At 42.7% G+C, this 24,432-nt stretch overlaps 1 protein-coding gene across 1 annotated transcript in view; it reads left to right on the top strand.

Moving 5' to 3' along the window:
* The window catches only part of SGK1 (serum/glucocorticoid regulated kinase 1), a 155,480-nt gene that overhangs the window by 90,112 nt on the left and 40,936 nt on the right, over positions 1 to 24,432 (top strand). The window contains exon 3 of the mRNA XM_029056425.2: positions 6,866 to 6,941. Coding sequence (XP_028912258.1) covers positions 6,866 to 6,941 — 76 coding nt within the window. The remainder of the gene's footprint in view (positions 1 to 6,865; positions 6,942 to 24,432) is intronic.

Here is a 24,432-nt window from a genome sequence, read left to right on the forward strand (position 1 = left end):
AGCCTCTCACAATTTCTCCTAAAATGCCAACCCATCCAATTCTCCCAAAACTGCTACCCTGGGAACTTCACAAAAAAGGAACAGCATAACTAATCCGGCTGATATTGGAAACTATAACTTCTGAAGATGGAAACGTAATGCTTCAAGAAACCATGCTCTGCAGGAGTTCGATTCCTAAAAGGCTCCCGATAATTTTCTCTCTGGGCCTAAGGACTTAGCAATTGAAATACATAAAGATGTTGGGAAACCGGATCACTGTAAAAACATGTAATTAACTTTGCTGGAGACATCCAGCCACATAATAAAAACCTCCTTTCCCTGCCAATCATAACACTTGTAAAAAAATAAATAAATGTATGCCGAACAGTTGTGCTCATGCAAAGAATGTGTTTTATTTTGGTCAGGTATTCTTCCCTCCATGTGTTTTGGATCAAACGTTGAGGAAGGTCAACTGAAATCTAAGGAAAATATTGGCAGGTTCTGCAGTGAGTCCTCCAGCACATCTGGGAAGCTCTGTCAAACATTAATTCAGTATCCTGGACTCTGAGGATGGCCAACTTATTAACTGATTTTCCAGGGACAGGTTTTGCAATCCATATGGCTTACTGAGACCTAGAAGAAACATTCTAGAGGAACCCATGGATATGTTTCATGTATGTGTGTATATCCCAAAGCCCTGCCCCTTCAACAGAGTGGGAGACAGTCAACATTCAGAAATAGAGTTGGTGTCATAACCTTAAAAAAACTAGAGTCGATGTAATAGATCATGGCAGTTACTGATGGCTCCAACCTAGGGGCTAAATTCTTCAAGGGGTCATTAACTGAATACAATTGTATTTATTGAGTGCTTACTGTGTGCAAAGCACTGCACTAATCATTTGGGAGAGTATAATATGGCAATAAACAGACACATTCCCTGCCCATAATGAGCTGACAGCCTAGAGAATAATAACTGTAGTACTTGTTAAGAACTTACTATGTGTTAGATACTGTTCTGATGGAGTAGATACAATGTAATCAGGTTGTACACAGTTCCTGTCCCACAAAGGGCTTACAGTCTTAATCCCCATTTTACAGATGAGGTAAGAGGTTCAAAGGGATTAAGTGACTTGCCCAAGGTCACATAGCAGGCATGTGGCAGAGCCGGGATTAGAACCCATGTCCTCTGAGTCTCAGGCCCTTGTTCTATCTACTAGGCTACATTGGGTCCCATATCACCTACCAGTTCAGTAAATCTTCCACACTGCAGGCAGGACAAGAGACTAAACAGATTCTAGTCACCATATGGAGATAAATTGGCTCTCCATCACTTGGGCAGCATTTTAGGATCCAGGTCATTTTCCTTCAGCTCTGTTTTGGGCTGGATGCACCCTTTTGTACTGATGCACATAATAAATTAAATTGTGGTATTTGTTAAGCACTTACTATGTGCAAAGCACTGTTCTAAGCACTGGGGGATACAAGGTCATCAGTTTGTCCCATGTGGGGCTCTCAGTTTTAATCCCCATTTGACAGATGAGGTAACTGAGGCCCAGAGAAGTTAAGTGACTTACCCAAGGTCACACAGCTGTCTAGCGGCGGAGCTGGGATTAGAACCCGTGATCTCTGACTCCCAAGCCCACACTCTTTCCACTGAGCCACGCTGCTTCTCATCATTTCACCAAATTTCACCAAAGGGAAAACAATCTGACAAACAATCATATTGTTTGAGCACTTATTGAGCACTGTACTTAGCATTTGGGAGGGTACAACAAAGTTGGCAGACACATTCTCTGCCCACAATGACTTAACAGTCTAAAAAGGGAGAACACTCTAGAGGAGGAGCCCAGAAAGAATACACTCTGGAAAGAAAGAGACACAGGAGTCTATCTGTTTATTGCTTTGCACTTTATGCTCCTGTAAGTCAAAACACACCTCTCGTGCTTTGTACAGTCCACAGTGTGGCTGCCTGACAAATACAAAGCAATACAATAAGGATAAATGATTAGCCCAAGATCACACGGAAAGGTAGTGGCAGGGCTAAGGAGACTGGAATGGTGAACTGCGGCTCCACCCTAATCTCCTGGCCTCATCATCCAGACTGCCTTAGGAAGCCTGATATGAGTGGCGGAACCCGGCCCAGCAGTGAAGACGGCCTGTGGAATTTCTATTATTCAGGTGGCCACCCTTCCACGTCACTGGACTTTATTCACTCTAGTACTAAGTTAGGACAGTTGGGAGTGTCTTTCTCTTTCAGCCTAATGGTACCCCTTTGGTCATTTCCCTGGGCTGGCAGCCATCCAGAGGACACTGTGGCCAATGTGCTTAGTATGGTGCCGGGCACATATTAAGTGCTTAACAGATAACATCATTTAGACCCTCAGTGAGTCTTTTTGCCAATACAGCTGCTCCTGGGAAAGCTGGGACCACCATGCATAGTGTGGGACTAATGGATACCAAGACCACCCCTGGTCTGGGGCTCTCTCCAGAAGCCGGAAGAATGGGCCCAGATCCTGAAATCTATTTCTTGCTAATTTATGGTGAGGGAGCGGGCACAGAATGGATCCAGGAAGTGATCCCAAGAGGCAGCTCTCAGGGGTATCATGGCCCTATCAAAATGGGACTAATAATAATAATGATGGTATTTGTTAAGGGCTTACTATGTGTCAGCACTGTTCTAAGTGCTGGGGTAGATGCAAATTTATCAGGTTGGACACAGTCCCTGTCCCATACGGGGCACACAGTCTTAATCCCCCTTTTACATGAGGTGACTGAAGCATAGAGCAGTGAAGCGACTTGCCCAAAGTCACACGGCACACAAGTGACCGAGCTGGGATTAGAACCCACATCCTTCTGACTCCCAAGCCTGTGCTCTATCCGGTAGGCCACACTGCTTCATTAAGCAGTCACCCAAGGTGAGGGCAGATAATATTTATTTATTAATTGATAGTTTGGGCATTTTGAGACTGTCTTGCTTGTTTATTTGTTTAATGGTAATTGTTGAGCACTTACTAAGTGTCAAACACTGTTCTAAGCGCAGGGGTAGATTCAAGTTTATCAGGTTGGACACAGTCTCCCATTTTCATATTGAGAAAGCCTGCACTGACAATTCCAGCAGCCTATCTAAAGTCACATATGGAGAGATAAACACTTTAATTGTTGAATTGGAACAAATCAATGCATACAGACTTGTGGGTGTTCGACTACATGGTCCCTGGGGTTTGAAATTACCCATAGAAAGGTTCTGTCAAAGCTCAAAGTAGAGGGTGAGAAAGAGAGCCATAGGGCTTCACCAATCCAAAACTCTGTCCTAGCTCAGCATTTACTGCCTCTTCATCTGCCCCTGAATCCTGAGTTTAAAGCTTACTCTGATCACACGATGAGGGAGGCGCTCCTTTACCATGTGATTTGGGGCACACACTCAATTTAGAGGCCCTGGTGCAGTCCCGCTAGCTAATTCCCCTCTAGCTCACTGTGGGCAGGTAACATGTCTGCTAACTCTATTGTACTTTGCCCTCCCAAGCACTTAGTACAAAGCTCTGCACATAATAAATATTAATGAATGATTAATCTGAAATTTCAGGCCCCCAGTGGCAATCAAAGAATTGTTGACATTAGGCATGATCATGTATGATCCCTCTTCACCATTCTACGGTAGTTGATTAACTAGCCATTGAGAGGTCCTGTTTCTTATCACAAGTAAATAATGAGACCACTAGCACTCAACCATCCTCTGGGGCAGTAACTGTAGGCCATGAAGGCTGAGGATGACCATGTGTGTTTGGAAGAAGTAGATAGCCCATCTCAAAGAGCATGAAACTCCCTCTGCACAGCTAAAGACTCCAAAAACCCAGCACGATGGACTCAGAAAAACTACTATGAACACCTGGTGAAGCTTAGAAGCGGCCAGATCAGAAACAGGGAAAGTCCAGCAAGCCATGAGGAGCAGGATCAAGGAAGAACTGAGCTTGTCCGGAAGCTGATGACTCCATCCCCCAGAGAAGCTGCAGGATAGTTCCCTACAAGTTCCTCCCCTCAGAACCAGTCTTCTGGAGACAGGGATTTGACAGAGTGTCCTCAGAATCCCAATTCTGAGCATGACAAATAGCACATGGGGAGGAGAGGGAAGGGGAGAGGAGACAAAGCTGGGAGGGAGGAAGAAGGACTAGACTGTGAGCTCGTTGTGGGCAGGAACTGTCACTCTTTATGGTTGTCCTTTCCCAAGAGCTTAGTACAGTGCTCTGCACACATTCATTCATTCAATCATATTTATCGAGCAGTTACTGTATGTAGAGCACTGTACTAAGCACTTGGAAAGTACAATACAGCAATAAAGAGAGACAATCCCTGCTCACCATGGGCTTACAGTCTAGGGGGTAGAGACAGACATCAAAACAAATAAACAGGCATCAATACGAATAAATAGAATTATAGATATATACATATATACTGAAGTGCTGTGGGGAAGGAAGTGGGGGAGAGCAAAGGGAGTGAGTGAAGGTGACGCAGAAGGGAGGGAGAGCTGAGGAAAAGGGGAAGGCCTGGGAAGGCTTCTTGGAGGAGGTGTGCCTTCAGTAGGGCTTTGAAGGGGGAAGAGTGATAGTTTTGGTGGATTTGAGAAGGTAGGACGTTCCAGGCCAGAGGTAGGATGCGGGCCAGGGGTCGGCAGCGAGACAGGAGAGATCGAGGCACAGTGAGAAGGTTAGCACCAGAGGAGTGGTGTTTGCAGGCTGGAATGTAGAAGGAGGGAAGGGAGGTGAGGTAAGAAGGGGCAAGTTGGAGAGCTTTAAAGCCAATAGTGAGGAGTTTTGTTTGATATGGAGGTTATAGGCAACCACTGGAGATTTTTGAGGCGGGGGGACAGGGATGGGGGGAAAGGGGAGTGACATGCCCTGAACGTTTCTATAGAAAGATGATCCAGGCAACGGAGTGAAGTATGGACTGAAGTAGGGAGAGGCAGGAGGTAGGGAGGTGAGAAAGAAGGCTGATGCAGTACTTCAGTCAGGATAGGATGAGTGATCGTACTACCGTGGTAGTGGTTTGGATGGAAAGGAAAGGGCAGATCTTGGCAGTGTTGCGAAGGCGAGACCAATGACTCACTGAATGAATGAAAGGAAGGGTCCCTCACTGTCTATTAAGCCTACATAGCCTAGTGGATAGACCACAGACCTGGGAGTCAGAAGGACCTGGGTTCTAATCCCAGCTCCTCCCCTTGGGTGTTGTGTGACCTTGGGCAAATGACTTCACCTCTCTGGGCCTTAGTTACCTCATCTGTTAAATGGGGATTTAGACTGTGAGCCCCATGTGGGTCAGGGACTGTGTCCAACCCAATTTGCTTATATTGATCCTAGAGATTAGTATAGTGCCTGGTACATAGGAAGCCCTTAGGTCCCACTAGATGACAAGAAGCTGTGTGGCTTAGTGGAAAGAGCCCAGGCTTGGGAGTCAGAGGTCGTGGGTTCTAATCCTACCTCTGCCACTTAGCTGTGTGACTTTGGGCAAGTCAGTTGACTTCTCTATGCCTCAGTTACCTCATCTGTAAAAAGGGGTTTAAGACTGTGACCCCCACATGGGACAACCTGATTACCTTGTATCTGCCCAGTGCTTAGAACAGTGCTTGGCACATAGTAAGCACTTAACAAATACACTCATTATTATTATTATAAACCTTACTGAACCCCATCTAGAACAACTATCTGTTAATTTACTAGTGTTGAAGATCTCCAATGGATGGAGAGCCGTTCACAGGAGCAGAAGGACTGGACTCAAGTTTGCATTTTCATAAAACACACATTATAACATTTTTCCAATGTTTGCATAACACTACAAGGCAGGAACAAGAGTTTGGAGGGGGCGGGGGGGGCATTATCAGATCACAGTGAATGAAGTAAAATGAGAGTAAAATGTACTTTCCAAGTGCTTAGTACAATGCTCTGCACACAGTAAGCGCTCAATAAATACGACTGAATGAATGAATTAAATGAGAGTTTCATCGTAGCTGCTTGAGGAGAAGTTGGCAACACTGTGGGCAAGACTGAAGTGGTAGATGGAACATCCACAACCATTAAGATGGATGTTGAGGGAGGGCCAAATGCCATGTGGTTCATCTAAGCAGCATCCTAGTGCCCTAGTAAGAGACAATCCTGAGCTGCTTGGTCAGGCTCAAAAGAGGACTTGATATTCTTAAAAGACTTTATATGTTGAATTGATAGTTATGAAGGAAGACTATTTCTGTGGCATGGAACAATCTTTGGACATCACTGAAAAAAATACACCAATGCCCATGTAAATGAAAACTTAGTTGTGAAGTCTAGAATGCAACTGATGGTGCAAAAGGAAATTTGTGTGTGTGTGCATGTGCGCTTGCTCACATGTGAGCAGGTGTACAACAAGGTGTTTCCTTTTCTATAGAAGGCTCTAAACCTACACACACACCCCTCCTTGGACATTTTTCAGACTTTTAATTACCCACCTTGGAAATAAGATTGGGAATATTGCCTATAGAATTTCAAAAAGTCATTAGCCATTATATGATGGGAGAGTACAGATCCAATCCTGGCTCTTGACACTTTCAAGATGGTTAATTAACTTTCAAAGAAGAGATTCCATGGCCACGATTATGAATCACTGGACTCTCTTGGGTATAACAAATGCTGTACCCTGCTTCCCTTGCATTCTTTTGGCTGGAGAAGTAGAAAATGTTTAGCAAATGAGTTAACTAATTCAGTATAGTTTTACAGACTGTAAGGTCATTGTGGGCAGGGAATGTCTCTTTTTGGTTATATTGTACTCTCCCAAGCATTTAATACAGTGTTTTGCACACAGTAAGCGTTCGATAAATCCGATTGAATGAATGAACCATGTTTTATTGCCTTATGTCTTGTAGATGAAGGACCCCTATTCTAAAGCTGACATTCTGAATAAACCTGATCCAAGAACTTTCTGGAATAACGAGGACCCAGGTATGGAAAGTAAAATGTTCTCTGGGCCTACAGTTATATTGGGGTGTCTTCTGCAGGAAACCATATCAAGGGCTTTTTTAAAAAATATAGTTTTACGAATTTTGTATTTTTGTTCAAACCAGACTGAAAATTTAGGATGGCAGAAATCAGTTGTGAAATGAAATGAGGATTAAGACTGTGAGAATCATGTAGGTCAGGGACAGCGTCAAAACTGACTAACTTATACTTACCCCAGCACTTAGAGCAGTGCTTGACACATAGCAAACACTTATTAAATACCATCATTATTATTATAGAATTGCTATACAAGTCTCTATGCAGTCCTGAGTTACTCTATCCACACAAGACACACTCAGAGATCTCCTGTATTTGATTTACATATCATGTCTCTAAAGGAAAAACTCGCCTTGAACATCTTCAAGTCAATGATAATCAGCTAAGTATTTGAACTTCCTCGGATTAGAAGGATTGCAATGATCTTTTGCTAATTAAAGTCATTATTACCAATTTGCATGACATCTAAAGGGATGCTGGCAGCCTCTCATGAAATGATTCCCCGCATATCTATACAGTAATATTTGCTATGACAGTGATGTAATAGCAGCTTTGCAATTTCTAAACACACAAGGGTAACTCTAGAAAGGGGCAGGAAACATCTCAATCATCAGCCACCGAAAACAAATCTCTGAATTTTACTAGAGGATGTAAAAAGCCTTTAAATACAGTATTATAACCTTCTTTTCTCTCAGTCCTAAAAACTCCAGTATTTCTAGTACAGAGTAACTAGCCTTCTCATGAGATAAAGTAATTTTCTGGGAAATATTTTTAAATGATTAATAAGTTCAATATGCCCAGTCCTGGGCGACAAAGAGTTGTTCTTCAGTCACAACAAGCAATGGTCCCAGAATGCCTGCCCTCAATCACCACAAGAACCAAACAAGTTTCAAAAGATTTGTTCTTAAGTCTCAAAAGGCTTGAGAAGCAGCGTGGCCTGGTTGATACAGCACGGGCCTGGGAGTCGAAAAGAAAAGGTTCTAATCCTGTCTCCGCCCTTGTCTGCTGTGTGACCTTGGGCAAGTCATTTCACTTCTCTGGGCCTCGGTTACCTCATCTGTAAAATGGAGATCAAGACTGTGAGCCCTATGTAGGACAGGGACTGTGTCCAACCTAATTAACTTCTATTTACTCCAGTGCGTGGTACAGTGCCTGGCACATAGTAAGAGTTTCACAAATGTCATTTAAAAAAAAGAAATGGAAACCAATGCCTCCTTATATCCTGTTGTCACTGATTTGTTTCCCTGGTCCATTAGGTTTAATTTCATTTATATCTAGAGTTAGAAAATTGAATTGGGTCACCATCTCCCTGGATCCCTACAGAATTGGCCTGGAAGGGAGTGCTTGTAAAATGCAGATGTCTTAAGAAAAGAATTCTGGTAGGGACAGACTTGACAAAGATAGCTGGGGCAACAAAGGGCCCTCGTTTATATTCTCCCTTGCCCCTTTGGGTGGAGGAAAGAACTCTGGCGAAACTATGTAAAAAGTGGAGGAACAGCAACAGGATCTGGTAAGAATATAAACTCTATCTGCTGCCACCATCATGATTTCCACTACCCTGAACTGGAGATGGGCTGAGACTGGGATGCCCAATCATCTGGTTTCATAACAGTTTGTTTTATTTTACTTGTTAAGCGCTTACTATGTCTCAGACATGGTTCTAAGTACTGGGGTAGGTACAAGTTAATTAGGTTGGACCCAATCCCTGTCCCGCATGGGGGCTCGCAGTCTTAAGTAGGAGCAAGAACAGGTATTGAATCCCCCCATTTTATGCTTGAGGAAACTAAGGCCCAGAGAAGTTAAGTGACGTGGCCAAGGTCACACAGCAAGTAATTGGCAGAATAATTGGCAGAGCCAGGATTAGAACCCAAGCCTTCTGACAACCAGGCCTCTGCTCTTTCCACTAGGCTACACTGCTTCTTTTGGTTTTCAGCTGGTTCATTCCCTTTCCTGGCTTTGCATTTGTTTGCTGGGGTGGGGGGGGGGGTGGGGGGGAGTGGGGAGAGAGACAGAGAGAGAGAATGTGTGTTTGGGAGGAGGTAGGGGAGGATGAGGATTGTTTAATTGTTTTGGGTTTTTTGGTGCCAAACCTCCCTTTGCCAAGCTCAAGACACCGTACCAAACTCTACACCGACCTGGGAGGGGAACCCAAAGTCTCTGGAGCAACTCCCCTCAACCACAGAAATGCTCTAGAATTATATGAAATTTGGATACACCCAAAAAATTACATCCATGTGGTCAGTGTGTCATAGGCAGGGAACATGTCTGCTAATTCTGTGGTATTGTACTCTCCCAAGTACTTAGTACAATGCTCTGCACACAGTAAGTGCTCAATAAATACCATTGATTGATTGAGTGATGCTGCATGCTTGGCCTAACACATTTCACCCCTTAGGTCACCGGGAGCCACTTTTTTTTTAAAGGTACTTCTTAAATGCTTACTATGAGCTAAGCATGGAACTAAGCACTGGGAAAGATACTAGATAGGTTGAACACTGTCCATGTCCCACCTAGGCCTCACAGTCTTAAATCCCCATATTACAGATGAGGTGACTAAGGCACAGAGAAGTTAAGTAACTTGCCAAGATCACATAGCTGATAAGTGATAGAGCTGGCACTGGAACCCAGTTCCTTTGACTCCCCTGGCCATGCTCTTTCCACAAGCACATGAAGGTCTGGATGAAACTGTGATGGGGTGGCAGCTACCACAACTTGGGTATATATTTTTACCTGCTACTGGTTCATTCTGTGCTACTGAGAATGTCCCTTTCAGGGAATGGGCATACAAAGAGAGAGAGAGAGAGAGAGAGAGAGAGAGTGTGTTTGTGAATGAGAGAGATTGCAAAATTGAGAGATTTTGAGTGAGGGCAGGGAGAATTCAAGAGAAAGACTGAGTGAATGATGGTGAGCTTTTCTTTCCCTGGCCCTGAATCCCACTGTCACCCCACATTTCCAAACCAATATTCCCACTAGAATCGTCATCATCACCATCATAATAATATGGCATTTGTTAAGCACTTACTATGTGCCAGACACTGTACTAAACACTGGGATGGATGCAAGGAAATGGGGTTGGACTCAGTCCCTGTCCCACATGGGGCTCACAGACTCTATCCCATTTTTCAGATGAGGTAACTGAGGCACAGAAAAGTGAGTTGTCTTGCCCAAGGTCACATAGCAGACAATCATATCAGTACTACTGATTGAGGACCTTCTAGAGCACAGTATTTGGTGTTCTGGAGACATACAGAGGATATATAAAACATAATTGCTGCTCCAAAGGAGCTTGCAATCTAATATTTTTTTTCCTCCTAAATTGCACTCTCGGTGATAAAAAAAAAAGTCACCTCAGGGGGTGAGAATGAAATGTTCTAATTAGAATTCTTAATTGTGCTAAAATGTATTAATGAATTATAAAATTTGTAAAATTTTAATACACATATTAAAAATTTTAAATTACAGTTATATGTCTCATCCCATACTGCAGGTCAGCAGAGTGGGGTTCTTATGAAATAGTGCAGACAAGATACTCCACAGTTTTAGGTGATTCCTCCTTATGACTAGGACTATATAGTATTTTTATTTTCTTTAAAATAAGTGTATTTGGGTTAATAGAATATTACCAGATGCACCCAAATACCTAGTAAAGGACATGCACTGATTTAATCTGATAAACTGTGGTTTAAAGTCAGTTAACATGGCTGATATTAAAAACAAATATTCCACAATCAGGGGGTGCAGGGCAAAGGTCACAGAGAATAGCCTTTTGTTAATAGGGTTCAATCAAACTAGCCTAATCTGATAAGGCAAAGAAAGATTCAGATGAGACAAAGTGAATGGGATTTCAAAGGATCCTATCAGAAGAAATTGTTAAGATTTAGTTCTTGGAGGAAAGTGTTCTTGTTTTTTTCTATATTCCTGATATACTTGTTTTTACTATTCTTGAGAGGCAATCAGGACAAAAAAAGAAAAAGATTGTTGGTTCAATCCTAACATGGTCAACATGAGTTTGTAATCATGATAGTCGGCAAAGTAACTTTTTTTCCAAGATTCAAGTGTTTGTCCAGGCAGAAGTAAATAGACTCAATCAATAGTATTTATTGAGTGCCTACTGTTCAGAGAGCACTGTAAAAAGAGTTTGGCAGATTACAGAAGAGTTAGAAGAAAGATTCCCTCCCCTCAAGGAGTTTACAGACTGCTTTAATTCTACCCAATATTTTGGTTCTTAGGCTTTGAAACCAGAGTTGTTTGTTTTTCTACCCCTTTGTTTTTCAAGTACCTCTCTTTCAAAGTCTAGTCAAATTTGCATTTAAAGATAGGGTGGTTTTCCCCTTTCATATTGTGTATTTTTCCAGGTATTATCATTCCAAAGTAGATAGTGTTCTTTTCTCCTAGGATGTCAGATTATGTGGCATATAAACAATGGAGTTTGTTTTACAAGCTCTGTGACTCCAGCTGGGTGCTTGTTTCTTCAATGCTTTTGCTTGAAGATGATAACATTTGTGTGTTCCAAACTGGACTTTGACACCAACAGTTCTCCACACACACCTCCCTCCTCCCTTCCCACCTCCCCAAACACATACACACTCTATCGAATCTTTTAGGGTATCTAGTTTTCTGTCTTTGTTGTGGATAGTCACCACACCCTCACTCTTTTCCATCCCAAAAAAGAAATCTCATTCCAAAAATCTCACTGAGCCTCAATCTGGGGATTGCTTATTTTTAGCATCTGCCATTTGCTATAAATTGAATCATTCCCAGTTGCAAAATGAAGTTTGAGAATAATATCTTTCCTAAAAACACATGCCCAAGCATTTTCCTGCTGAGTTGGTGGCTACCAGACAGCAAGAAAGAGTATGGTGTAAAATACAGACGTGAAGAGAGCCTAAGTAATGAATCATAGCATGGAATCTTATAACCCAGACCAGCCTGGACTTTAGAGGACTACCATTAAAATAAGAGCAATAAAAGGGAGAATGAGAAGAGAAGACGAGATGCACTTATGGTTTCACATCCATAAAAAGGAAGAAAATTTACTTATGTGTTTTCATTTAACTCAAAATGAGAGATGGGGTTTAATGGAGGAAACCTTGTCTGCAAATTAAGGTCCTACCCTCCTGCAGAAAACATGAAAAGTTGCTCCTTTTACCCACACCACAGGTTCAAATGCTAGCATGGCCAACTGCTTTTTGTTTTTTCTCTCTCAAATGCTACAGAAATCCAAAACTTGCAGCCAAGTACCTGCCTATCCTGTGCCAGGTCTGCAAGCCCACCAGAGCCTGTGGAGTCTATGGGACTGGGGTAGCTGAGGTTGTCCACCTTGAAAAACTTAGAAAAGCCACTGACAGCAACTAAATGCTTAGTATAGTGCTCCAGATGCATTAGGCACACAATAAACATTGTTAATTTATCGATTGATCAATGATATTAAGTACTTACTGCTCACCTGGCTCTTCCCCATCTTTCCAAGCTGCTCCTTTTCAGTCTCTCCTACCTGCTCTTCCTCTGCCTCCCATCCTCTAACTGTAGGGGGAAGGCTCAGTTCTACACCCACTTCTATTCTCCATTTATAACTACTTCATGAAGGCATCCATTCTCTCCCACAGCTTCAACTACCATCGTTCTGCTCAAGTCTTCCAAATCTATTTCTCCAGCCCTGACCTCTCTCCTTCTTTGCAGTCTTCCTCCTGCTTTCAGGACCTCCCTCCTTGGGTTTCCTGCCAACACCTCAAACTTAACACATTCAAAACAGAACTCCTCATCTTCCTATCCCAGTGCTCGCCTCTCCTTTGACTTTCCCATCACTGTAGACAATAACACCCTCCTCCCTGTCCCACAAGTCCATAGCCTTGGCATTATCCTTCACTCATCTCTGTCATTCAACTCATATATTCAGTCTGTCACTAAATCCTGTTGGCTCTTCCTTCACAGCATCTCTGGAATCTGTTCCTTCCTCTCCATCCAGCTACTTCACTGATCCAAACACTTATCCCTCTTCAACTACTGCATCGGCCTCCTTGCTGACCTTCCTGCCACCAACCTCTCCCCACACCAGTCCATACTTAATTCTGCTCCTGGATCATTTTTCTATAAAACTGAGAAGCAGCATGGTGTCGTGGATTGAGCACAGGCCTGGGAGTTAGAAGGTCATGGGTTCTAATCCCTGCTCTGTCACTTGTCTGTTGTGTAACCCTGGGCAATTCTCTGGGCCTCAGTGACCTCATGTGTAAAACAGGGATTGAGACTGTGAGCTCCACATGGGCTAGGGGCTATATCCAACCCGATTTGCTTGTATCCACCCCAGCACTTAGTACAGTGCCTGGCACATAGTAAGTGCTTAACAAATACCATCATCATCATTATTACAAAACTGTTCTGCACATATCTCCCCAGTCCTTAAAATTCTCTAATTGTTACCCATCCACGTGTGCATCACACTGAAACTCCTCACCATCAGCTTAATAGGTATTCAGTCAGCTCTTTCTTCTTCCTACTTTACCTCATTCCTCTCCCACTATAATTCAGCCCACACACTTCACTGCTCTAACACCAACCTACCTATTGTGCCTCTATCTCCTCTCTCTCTCATCGTCAACCCATTGCTCATGTCTTCCCTCCTGCCTGGAACTCCCTCCCCTTTTATGTCTGACAGACCATCTTTCCCCATCTTCAAAGCTCTGCTAAAAAAAATCATCTCTCTTCCAAAGTCTTCCCTGACTAACTTCTCCTCTCCCGACCTTATTCATATTCGCTTCTGCATCACCTATGCCCTTAATCTGTACCCTCCAAACACTTGGATAATCACCCCGCTCCTAGCCCCACAGCACTTGAGAAGACAATCTTATACTCTGCAGTTTCCCCTATCTGTATTTTCTTTTTTAAGTTACCTGTCTTCCTCACTAGATTAAAAACTCCTCAAGGCCAAGGATCGTGTCCACCAACACTATTTTAACCCACTCCCCCAAGTGCTTAGTACAGTGCACACAAAAGTGTTCAATTAATACCACTGATGAAATGATTGAATGATTATTGGCATAACAGACTAACTACATTCCAACCCTGTTTCTTACCCACCAAGGGAGCCTACTGCAGTTCTGCCACAAATGCCAGCATAGTTGGGGTGGTTGCCAGCACTTAATACAGTGAATGGCACATAGTGAGTGCTTAACAAATAACATTTTTTTTAAAAATGGGTCACACCCAAATAGTTTGAGAAATGGCTGAGGGTCACGAGTAAATGTGTGGGGTTTTCTTTTTCTTTAATAGTCTTGTCAAGGCCTATTTATGGGCCAGGCACTGTACAGAATGCTGGGATAGACACAGGATAATCAGGTTGGACATAGTCCCTATCCTACATGGGCTCACAGCCTAAGTAGAAATGAATAGGATTGAATCTCTTTTTTACAGATGAGCTAACTGAGGCACAGAGAATTGAAATGACTTGCCCAAAGTCACACCACAGACAAGTGGCAGATCCAGAATTAGAACCCGGGGCCTCTGACTTCCAGGCCTATATTCTTTCTGCTAGGCCATGTGGAATAGACTAACTCTGCTCCGATGCTGAGCTCTCCTGAGAACATGAGGCCAAATGACTTCTCAACATCCTCCTCCAGACTTCCTTCTCCTTCCCCCCATCCCCGCCAGCCACAACACCCTCACAGGTGCAGAGGGAGATGAGCTGGGAAAGGCAGGGGCTTTTTCAGAGATCATGGTAGGGCCAGAAAATGTCCTTCCTTCTCCTCCTCCTTCCCTCCCCCCTCCTATTAGGAACAGGCAGAGCAGCGAACCGAGTTCTGGCACTGCCAGGACTCTGATCAGCTGTGTGTCTAGCAGGCACGAGCTGCCGGCTTCCCAGCTGCCTCCCACGAGCTGCTCTAATCCAGGGCGGTGAGGGGGATTGCACCTCCCCCCAGGCTCCTTGTGTATTCAGCTGTGCACAGCAGTGTGCCAGCTTTGAGGACAGGTCACACACCAGCTGCACATCTACACACTGAGCCCTTCTGCCCTCAACAGGTCACGCGCTCTGAACACGGATCCAAAGAGAACAGAGCCAGTTATTGTTGCTTGGAGCTTTTTTTTATTATTATTCCCGGCTTGCTTGGATATTTTCCCCTGGCTCAGGGGTCCTTTGTTTATTATTTTTGTACCTAAAGCAGGCTGGTGATGATCGCTTCGAAGAGGCACAGGTAGAACTCTCCTATTCCCCAGGTCAGGATCTGAAGAGCACAGTGAAGAGTAGCATGACTTGGAACTCCTCTGGAGGGTCTGGGTCAAGAATAGGGATTTATTCTGACCTGAGGAAAAACCCCATTTCAAAACACTGCTGTTAGCTGAAATTTGAAATCAGGATGATCCAGAGCCAAGTTGTATTGGCCATGGAGGCTTTACACAATATTTCCATGTTCGCTTTGGCTTCAGTTATAATTAATAATAATAATAATTATGTATTTGTTAAGCACTTACAGTGTGTCAAGCACTCTTCTGAGCACTGTGGTAAATACAAGGTAATCCAGTCCCTGTCCCACATTGGGCTCACAATTGTAATCCCCATTTTACAGATGAGGTAACCAGGGCACAGAGAAGTTAAGTGATTTGCCCAAGGTTACACAGCAGACAAGTGGTAGAGCTGGAATTAGAACCCATGTTCTTTGATTCCCAAGCCACTTCTGTAAGGCCATGCTGCTTCTTTCAGTTGGCATTGTTGACAAATGCAATTATGTGACCACCTACTTATAGTAGTAACAATATTTATTAAGGACCTATTTTTTCTCCCTCGTTAGACTGTGAGCCCAGTGAGGGACAGAGACTGCATTCAACCTGATTATCTTGCCTCAGTGCTTAGTACAGTGCTTGACACATAGTAACTACCTAACACATACCTCCATTATTATTTCTATGGTGTTTGTTAATCTCTGACTACTTGTCAGGCAATGAACTAAGCGCTGGGGTAAATAAATACAAGCTAATCAGGTGAACACAGTCCAAGTCTCACATGAGACTCACAGTCTTAATCCCCATTTTACAGATGAGGTAACTGAGGCACAGAGAAGTTAAGTGTCTTGACTAAGATCATGCAGCAGACAAGTGGCGGAGTTGGAATTAGAACCCTGGTCCTTCTGATTCCCAGGCCCAGGATTTCTCCACTAGACCTTGCTGCTGTCATTATTATCATTTGTGCACAGCACCATTCTAAGCTCTGGGGGGGAAGTACATGGGTGAAAATTAAGCATTGTCCCTGGTCCCCAAAGGGCTCAAAATCTAAGAAAATAAAGGCAGGACAGGAACAGGAGACAGACACATAAGGAAGAATGAAACAATAAATCACCAAAACAATGTGAAAAAGACAAGGACAACAATAAATTTAATAAAAGAGAGAGAGCTTTGCCACTAGAAGAGCAGAATTTCAGGCTCCCTGAGGCTCACAATCCAACACTCACAACCACAACCATAGTGCAAGTCACGGTAGTTGCCCGAGCCCTACCAGTGTTCTTAAAATTGACATAGCTTCCACTGAAGGGCTGAATTTGTTCCAGCAAGGTGGCAGCCCTAACATGTTATTCCTCAAATTATGTAATAACGGTAATAACAATAATAGTGTTTTTTGTTAAGCACTTACTGTGTGCCAAACACTGTAATAAACACTGGGGTAGATACGAGATAATCAAGTCCCGCATGAGGTTCACAGTCTATGTAGGAGGGAGAACAGGTACTGAATCGCTATTTTACAGATGGGGTAACTGAGGCACAGAGAAGTGAAATGACTGGACCAAGGTCCCACAGCTGACAAGTGATGGAGCTGGGATTAGCACCCAGATTCTCCTATTCCCAGGACCATGCACTTTCCATTAGGCCATGCTGCTTCTCACTAGGCTATTCTGTAAACTGAGGATTGATTTTTTTTCCTATAGAGCAAATTAGAACTATCTTTTTCTCTCTCATCATCACTAGCTCAGCTCATATTCTCACTGGCTCCATCTGCCTTACAACAATCCTTAGGCTCGGGGCTGAGCCCCAAGCTTGCATGACTGACTTCTATTGTCAATCCGCTGCTAGCATAAAAACTAAACGTGCATTTATCCAAAACTAACAATTGCCTTTTCTCATGCCTCATTCCTCATTTCCTATGACACTTTTTTCATCCCTGACTCCTATCCAAAACTATCAATCTCCTTTTCGTGACATTTTAATTTCCCTAGACTTTGGAAATATGTTTTTTTTTCCATAAAGCAACTAGTTCAACTCAACATTTTTCACTTTGCTAGTGTAGAGACAATTCAGGGAGTTAATTATCTGCTTTTAATTAATCTTCTCCCTTAGTCATTAATGTATATGTCAGACTAATGGGGCAGCAGATCAAGGGTCTAATGGAGCTAAATCACAGCTAATATTAAACATTTACTATTTGTAATAATTAAGGCTTGATGATTTAAGATCATAAAACTCTGATATATTCTTCATGGATAAAACATGTTTAAATTTCAAGCTGTTGAGTTAGAATATTTTCCTTGTTAAAAGAAAGATTATGGACCAAATGATGCAATAGCAATGCTTTCCTGGGTATCCATTTAGACGAAGTACCAATAGATCAATCAGTGATAATTATTGAGCACTTACCTTGTGCAGAGTGCTTGGAAGATTACAGTACATTTGCTAGACATGATCCCTGACCAAAAGGAGCTTTGGTCCCCATTCTATTTGGGGAGACAGAAAATAAAATAAATTACAGTCAGGGGAAGCCACAGAAGCAGCAGAGCATAGTTCAAAGAGCATGGGCCTGAGCTTCAGAGGACCTGGGTTCTAATCCCTGCTGCCCCACATCTGCTACGTGACCTTCAGCAAGTCACTTAACTTCTCTGTGACTCAGTTCCCTCAACTGTAAAATGGGGATTCAGTCTCTGTTTTCCCTCCCCTCCTTAAGCTGGGAACCCTAGAGTGGAACAAAGACTGTTAATCACATGATTAACTTTTATTTACCGCAGTGCTAAGAACAATGTTTTTCAGATAGTAAGGGCTAAACAAATACCCCAATTATTGTTAAATATTAAATTCTAAGGCTATGTGCTTAAGTGTTCTGGGGATATGAATGCATGCGCACAGGTGACACAGAGGGAGGGAGGACAGGGTGGGGAGATGAGAGGTTAGTCAGGGAAGGTTTCCTGTACCACACACAGAAAAATGGTTTTAATCTGCTTGGTTTTTTTAAAGCCTCCCACAATGTAGGAAAAAAATGAGTGTCAATCACGATGACTTTTCTGCAAGGTAGATCTTAGCTCCAAATTGTGACCTCGTATAACCTTATTATTATTCTGTTCACTCAGGAAGCAGATGTCAAAAGCATATGAACTATTGCATAATAAAGATCCAAGTTGAACAACTGAAGAAACGAGCCTCTCACATTCTACTTGTAATCTTTAAAATACCAGAAAGAAAACCTAACGCTTAAAGTATTTAAAGCGAAAGGGTCTTCAAGAAATGGCTGATTTCATCATCTCAAATACATGTAACTGATTCAATTCAACTAGTAATTTGGCCTATTGTTATTCTCTTTAAAGCTATTTTCAGTTTTTTTGTGTCAGTTTCCTTCTAATTATCTAGAGGCTCAGTCTGTCCTCCTCTGCCACATCAGTGGTGACCATTCATCTGGTTTCATGCCAGGCATACTGGTTTTCAGCTTTTCTGTCCCCTGGCCAGTGTTGATATGGTACCGGATGCCTTTATGTCTGCTATTTTTAATTTAACCGCCCAGACTGTCTTGGCTCTGGTTGTTGCTGCTGAATCCCATGGCTTAAATGTGGGGCACGTGCTAACAGGGATCTGGGAGGAGAAAGTGGAGGAGGAGAGATTGGGGGGTAGGGAGACAGGGATTCCGTGACACACTTTAGTTTCTATGGATTTCTACAAAGGTTTCTGTATATCATTGCATTAAATTGCTTAATCTGTTTAGTGCACATAATTTATATTGCTTTCTTCCTGATTGATAAAAGAGTGTCAGGTGCCTGAGTGCCATCAATGACCAAATTACCACCGAAGCAAGAATTAACAATAATAATAATGGTATTTGTTAAGTGCTTACTATTTGCCAGGCACTGTTTTAAGTGTTGGGGTAGATATAAGATAATCAGGTTGGACACAAGTCCCTATCCCACATAGGGTTTACAGTCTTAATCCCCATTTTACAGATGAAGTTAAGCGACTTTGTCCAAGGTCACACAACAAAAAAGTGGTAGACCTAGGATTAGAATCCAAGTCTTTCTGACTCCCAGGCCCGTGCTCTTATCCACTTGGCCTTGTTGCTGCTTTAACTTTTTTTAAACAAAAAACAGGCCCTTTCAGTAGTGAACTGTTACCTGTTTACATGACATTCCAACAAATGAGTATACCAACCTATTATTTTATTATTGTGATTAGTCATAGTAGTAATAATAGTAATCATAATAGTACTTGTTAAGTGCTTACTATGTGCCTAGCACTAGTCACTAGTCACTAGTCACTGGAGTAGATATAATTGGATTAGACACTGTTCCCAACTCAAATGATACTCTCAATCTAAGCAGCATGGCATAGTGGATAGGGCATGGGTCTGGGAGTCAGAAGGTCATGGGTTCTAATCCTGCCTCTGCCACTTGTCTGCTGTGTGACCTAGTAATTTGGCCTATCGCTATTCTCTTTAAAGCTCTTTTCAGGCAAATCACTTCTCTGTGCCTCAGTTACCTCATCTGTAAAACTGGGATTGAGATTAAGTGCCCCATATGGGACAGGGATTTAGTCCAACACAATTGGCTTGTATCTACCCCAGTGCTTACTTCAGTGCCTGATACACAGTAAGTACTTAACAAATACCATAATTATTATTATTATTATTAGTATGGGAGAGGGAGAACAAGTATTTAAATCTCCATTTTACAGATGAGGAAAGTGAGGCACTGAGAAGTAGCATGGCCTAATGGGTAGAGCCCAGGCCTGGAAATCAGAAGGACTTGGGTTCTAATTCTGCGTTACCACTTGTCTATGTGACCTTGGGCAAGTCACTTACTTCTCTGAACCTCAGTTACCTCATCTGTAAAATGACAATTGAGACTCTGAACCCCAAGGGGGACATGGATTGTAACCAATCTGATTGGCTTTAATCTATCCAGTATTTAAATCAGTGCCTGGCATAGAGTGCCATAACAAATACCATAAAGAAAAGACTAAATGACTTGCCCAAGGTCATGCAGAAGGCAAGCTGAGAAGCTTACGTTGGGAGTCTCGGTCCATAGTAGCTTTATCTTTGCAACATTTATTCTAATCAATCCATCAATCAATGGTATATTGCTTGCTTGCTCTATGCAGATCACTGTACTAAGCACTTGGAAGAGTACAACATAGTTGATAAACATGTTCAGTGCCCACAAGGAACTTAAAGTCTAGAGGAAGAGCTCACCTCATCAGTAATCAGAAACGTCTAGTCTTTAGCAAGACAGTCAATTGCATTAATGTGTACAGAGCACTTAACTAAGTGCTTGGGAAAGTACAATACAATACTAGTAAGTAGGTATGTTAATTGCTCACAAGGAGCTTAGAGTCTAGAGGGGAACAAGTCCAGCGAAGATACTTCCATCCCAATACTACTACTAATAATAATAATGATAATTGGGGTATTTATGTGTTTAGTATGTGCCGAGAACTATAGTAGACAAGATAATGAAGCCAGACACAGCCCCAGTCGCACATGGGACTCACAGTCTAAGAGGGAGGGTGAACAGGTATTTCATTGCCATCTTAGAGGGATGTCGTAGGCAGGAAACGAGTTTACCAACTCTGTTATCTCATAATCAATCAATCCTATTTATTGAGCACTTACTGTAGACACATCCCCTACCCACAACGAGCTGACAGTATTGCACTCTCCCAAGAGCTTAGTACAGTGCTCTGCACACAGTAAGAGTTCAATAAATCTGATTGATTGATTTATTGAGACTGGCCTACGGCACAATGGACTGAATTCTCCTGAGTACACTGGCCACCCTGCCTGCTTGTCAGGTTTTCCCTCTCTTTACATGATGTGTAGGCCCTTGGGGAATGTGTCTGTATGGTCAGAGAGTATGGTTCTCAGTGCCAATGTTCCTCCTCCTACAGGATTTTAGTGAGGAGAAGAGAAGGGTTTTTCTCTAAGTGATATACTGAAGGAAAAAGGGCATCAGCCATCACATGGGTGGAAAGATTATGGGTCCCAGGAGATAGAAAATTAAATCAGGTAGGTGAATCTGTAAATGAATAGAAAAAAGAGAGCCATATTGTATGTAAATGCCAGCTAAGCAGAATTTGTAAATCAGTCTTTGTTTATAAGTTGGCCTAGTAATATAAATTCAGTGATTAAGAAAAGAAATTCCAAACTGCTCTTTCATAATGAGTTATTTATATGATTGGAATCAAATTGCTAAATCTCACCAAGATAGTTTATCATGCTCGTTCATAATTCATCTTAACAAAAAACCCAATGGGTGGTGTCAGGAGATTACATTTTCTCATCTCCTTAGAATTCAATAGGAAGAAATAATTTGACACATACTGGTGTAGAAGGCGATAACTTTAAATATGGAGCAATTCAAATAATGTCATTTTGTCCAAGTGAAGCTAACTAACCTAAAAACTTGAGTAATTATCTTTGATCTGGGGAGTGGAGTTAGTCACAATTCCTAGTTGACATTTGTTCATAATTAACTCCCTCTTGCTGGCTTGCAGCACAGTCATTGGGAGACTCATTTCAACTTGATTATTTTTAAGCTTCCCCTTCTGTAAAATGGGTTTGGAGTGGTTATTGCTAAACTTCCATCACAGAAAATGTATCATAATTCAAGTTTATAAAGGTTTAGGGAGCCTCAGCTTCCAGGAAAGACAGAGTTCCCCCAGTTGTCCTCAACAAGAGGGTTTCTTTCTTGCAAAACCCAACATTAAGGAAAACTCACACCTTAGAACATAGCCATTCCAAGACCTAGAGCATATGCACCAGTCATTTCTTCGGATACAGTGGTACGCTATTATCTAACAGAGCTCTCCAATCAATCAATCATATTTATTGAGTGCTCACCATGTTCAGAGCACTGTACTAAGTGCTTGGAAGAGTACAATAAAGAGTTGGAAATTAGAGAACAGAGTTCTCTACTTCAACTAACAGCATTCTAGCCAGAACATACCCTGTAATACGGCTGAGTAGATCACTGTTCAAGATCACTGTGGCTGCAGAACCCACTTTCTCTTCACAAAACAAAGAAAAAATTGACCTGGGAAAGGTAACTATCAGGATGCCTTGGAAAGCATACCTTCCTATCAAGTAAGGATTTGCCGAGCAATCACTCCATGATCATTTTTTTTTTCATGGTTAAGCGCTTACTATGTGTCAGGCACTGCATTAAGCACTGCGGTAGATACAAGATAATCAAGTGCGACGCAGTCCATGTCCAACATAGAGCTCACAGTCTTATTCCCCATTTCTATAAATGAGGCCACCCAGGCCCAGAGAAGTATATATATGGTGGTATTTGTTAATCGCTTACTATGAGCCAAGCACTGTTTTAAGTGCTGGGGTAAATACAGAGTAATGACATTGTCCCACCTGAAAATGACTGTTTTCACCCCTTTCTTACAGAGAAGAAAACCGAGGCACTGAGAAAATGAGTTAGCTATCCAAAGTCACACAGTTAACAGAAGTGAGACCAAAACCCATAACCCTTTAGCCTTACACTCTCCACTCAGCCTCATCTCCGTAAAACAGTATGTCGTGAGCCACGTACACACCCACTACGACCCCAAAAGAACTATTAAATTCTTCTCGGTATAAGCTCACAAATCTTTTTTCTGCAACAAACTAAAGAGAAAACTAAAGAGAAAAGAGAAATGAAGTGACCTGCCCAAGGTCACAGAGCAGACAAGTGGTGGGGCAGGAATAGAACCCAGGTCCTTCTGACTCCCTGGCCTGTGGTCTATCCACTAGGCCACACCGCTCCCACCAAACCAGTGAAAAGCTGGCTGGGACTATGCTGGACCCTTTTCCCCCCTCAGACTGAGGAATGCGGTTTCAAGGATCAGGCTGGGAAGGAGCTGGGCAAATTTGTCTCCCAACTGGCCCTTCAGTCAGATTTTCACTCTCCCAAGCAAACTCTCATCTTTACAGCTGTCTCAGTCTCCCTCTTAGTGCTCCAGCTCCAGAAACTGCGGCAGCCACCAAATTTTAGCTTCTAGGGGATGACTTCACTGGGCAGCAGAAAAGGTAGGCAGGAGGCTGGGGTGGGTGCCCGCAATGAGGCCAGCAAAACCAAGGGGCAGAGCAAGGCTTGGTATCTCTGGGCCTTTGGCTATACACTGCCAAAACTCTGAACGGGACCTGAGGGTCACATCCCAGGTCTGATATTTGAGTCTCTTCCCTCACCTACTAGTGTACTATACTATTCTTTCTAGACAAAAAACAGCCAAACAGACAAATCAACATAAGACCAATACTAGGGCTATCAACAGCACAAACTCTACATCTTCTCTGTTCTTTCTCTGGCTGCTCCTTTCCCCTTTGCAATGACTTTTTCTTTGGTGCCCTTCCCCTGACCCAGAAGCCTGAATCAATCAATCAATTGTCTGTATTGAGTGCTTACTGTGTTCATGGCACTGAACTAAGCACTTGGGAGAGTACAATATAACAGAGTTGGGTAGACACATTTCCAGCCCACAGTGAGCTTACAGTCTAAAAGAGGAGACATACAATCATATAAATAAGTAAATTATGGATATGTATTGTGGGACTAAGAGAAAGGTAAATAAAGGGTATAAATCCAAGTGCAAAGGTGACACAGAGGGAGTTGGAGAAGAGAAAATAAGGGTTTGGTTGAGGAAGGCCTCTTGGAGGAGGTGTGTTTCTAATAAGGCTTTGAAGTTGGGTGGGGAGAGTGATTGCCGGATATGAAGTGGGAGGGCGCTCCAGGCCAGAGGCAGGATGTGGGCGACGTCGACGGCGTGATAGACGAGATCGAGGGAATGCACATACATCCTAAATCCCATGGTCAAGGCCTCCATTTCTTACTGCAAAAGACTTCCCTGAACCCAAGCCTCTACCCTTGTCCCTCTTTCTTCAGGTCACCCTTCCCAGCTCCCAATTAAATCAGATTTGTTCTCCGCAGACTGGATGACTGTGTCCTCACCAATTTTAGTGGGCTGGCTCAGTAACTAGAGTATTAGGACTAAAGCACTTACATGTCTCAAGCACTGGGGTAGATACAAAGTAATCAGGATATACACAGTCCATGTCCCACATAGGGCTCAAAATCTTAATCAGAACTTAACTTGAATGTTATCAATCAATCAGCGGTATTTATTGATCACTTATTGTGTGCAGAGCATGGTACTAAGCACTTGGGTGAGTACAATACAACAGAGTCGGTAGACAACATTCCATGCCCACATCAAGCTT

The sequence above is a fragment of the Ornithorhynchus anatinus genome, chromosome 2 (assembly GCF_004115215.2).
Source record: "Ornithorhynchus anatinus isolate Pmale09 chromosome 2, mOrnAna1.pri.v4, whole genome shotgun sequence".
Taxonomy (NCBI): Eukaryota; Metazoa; Chordata; class Mammalia; order Monotremata; family Ornithorhynchidae; genus Ornithorhynchus; species Ornithorhynchus anatinus.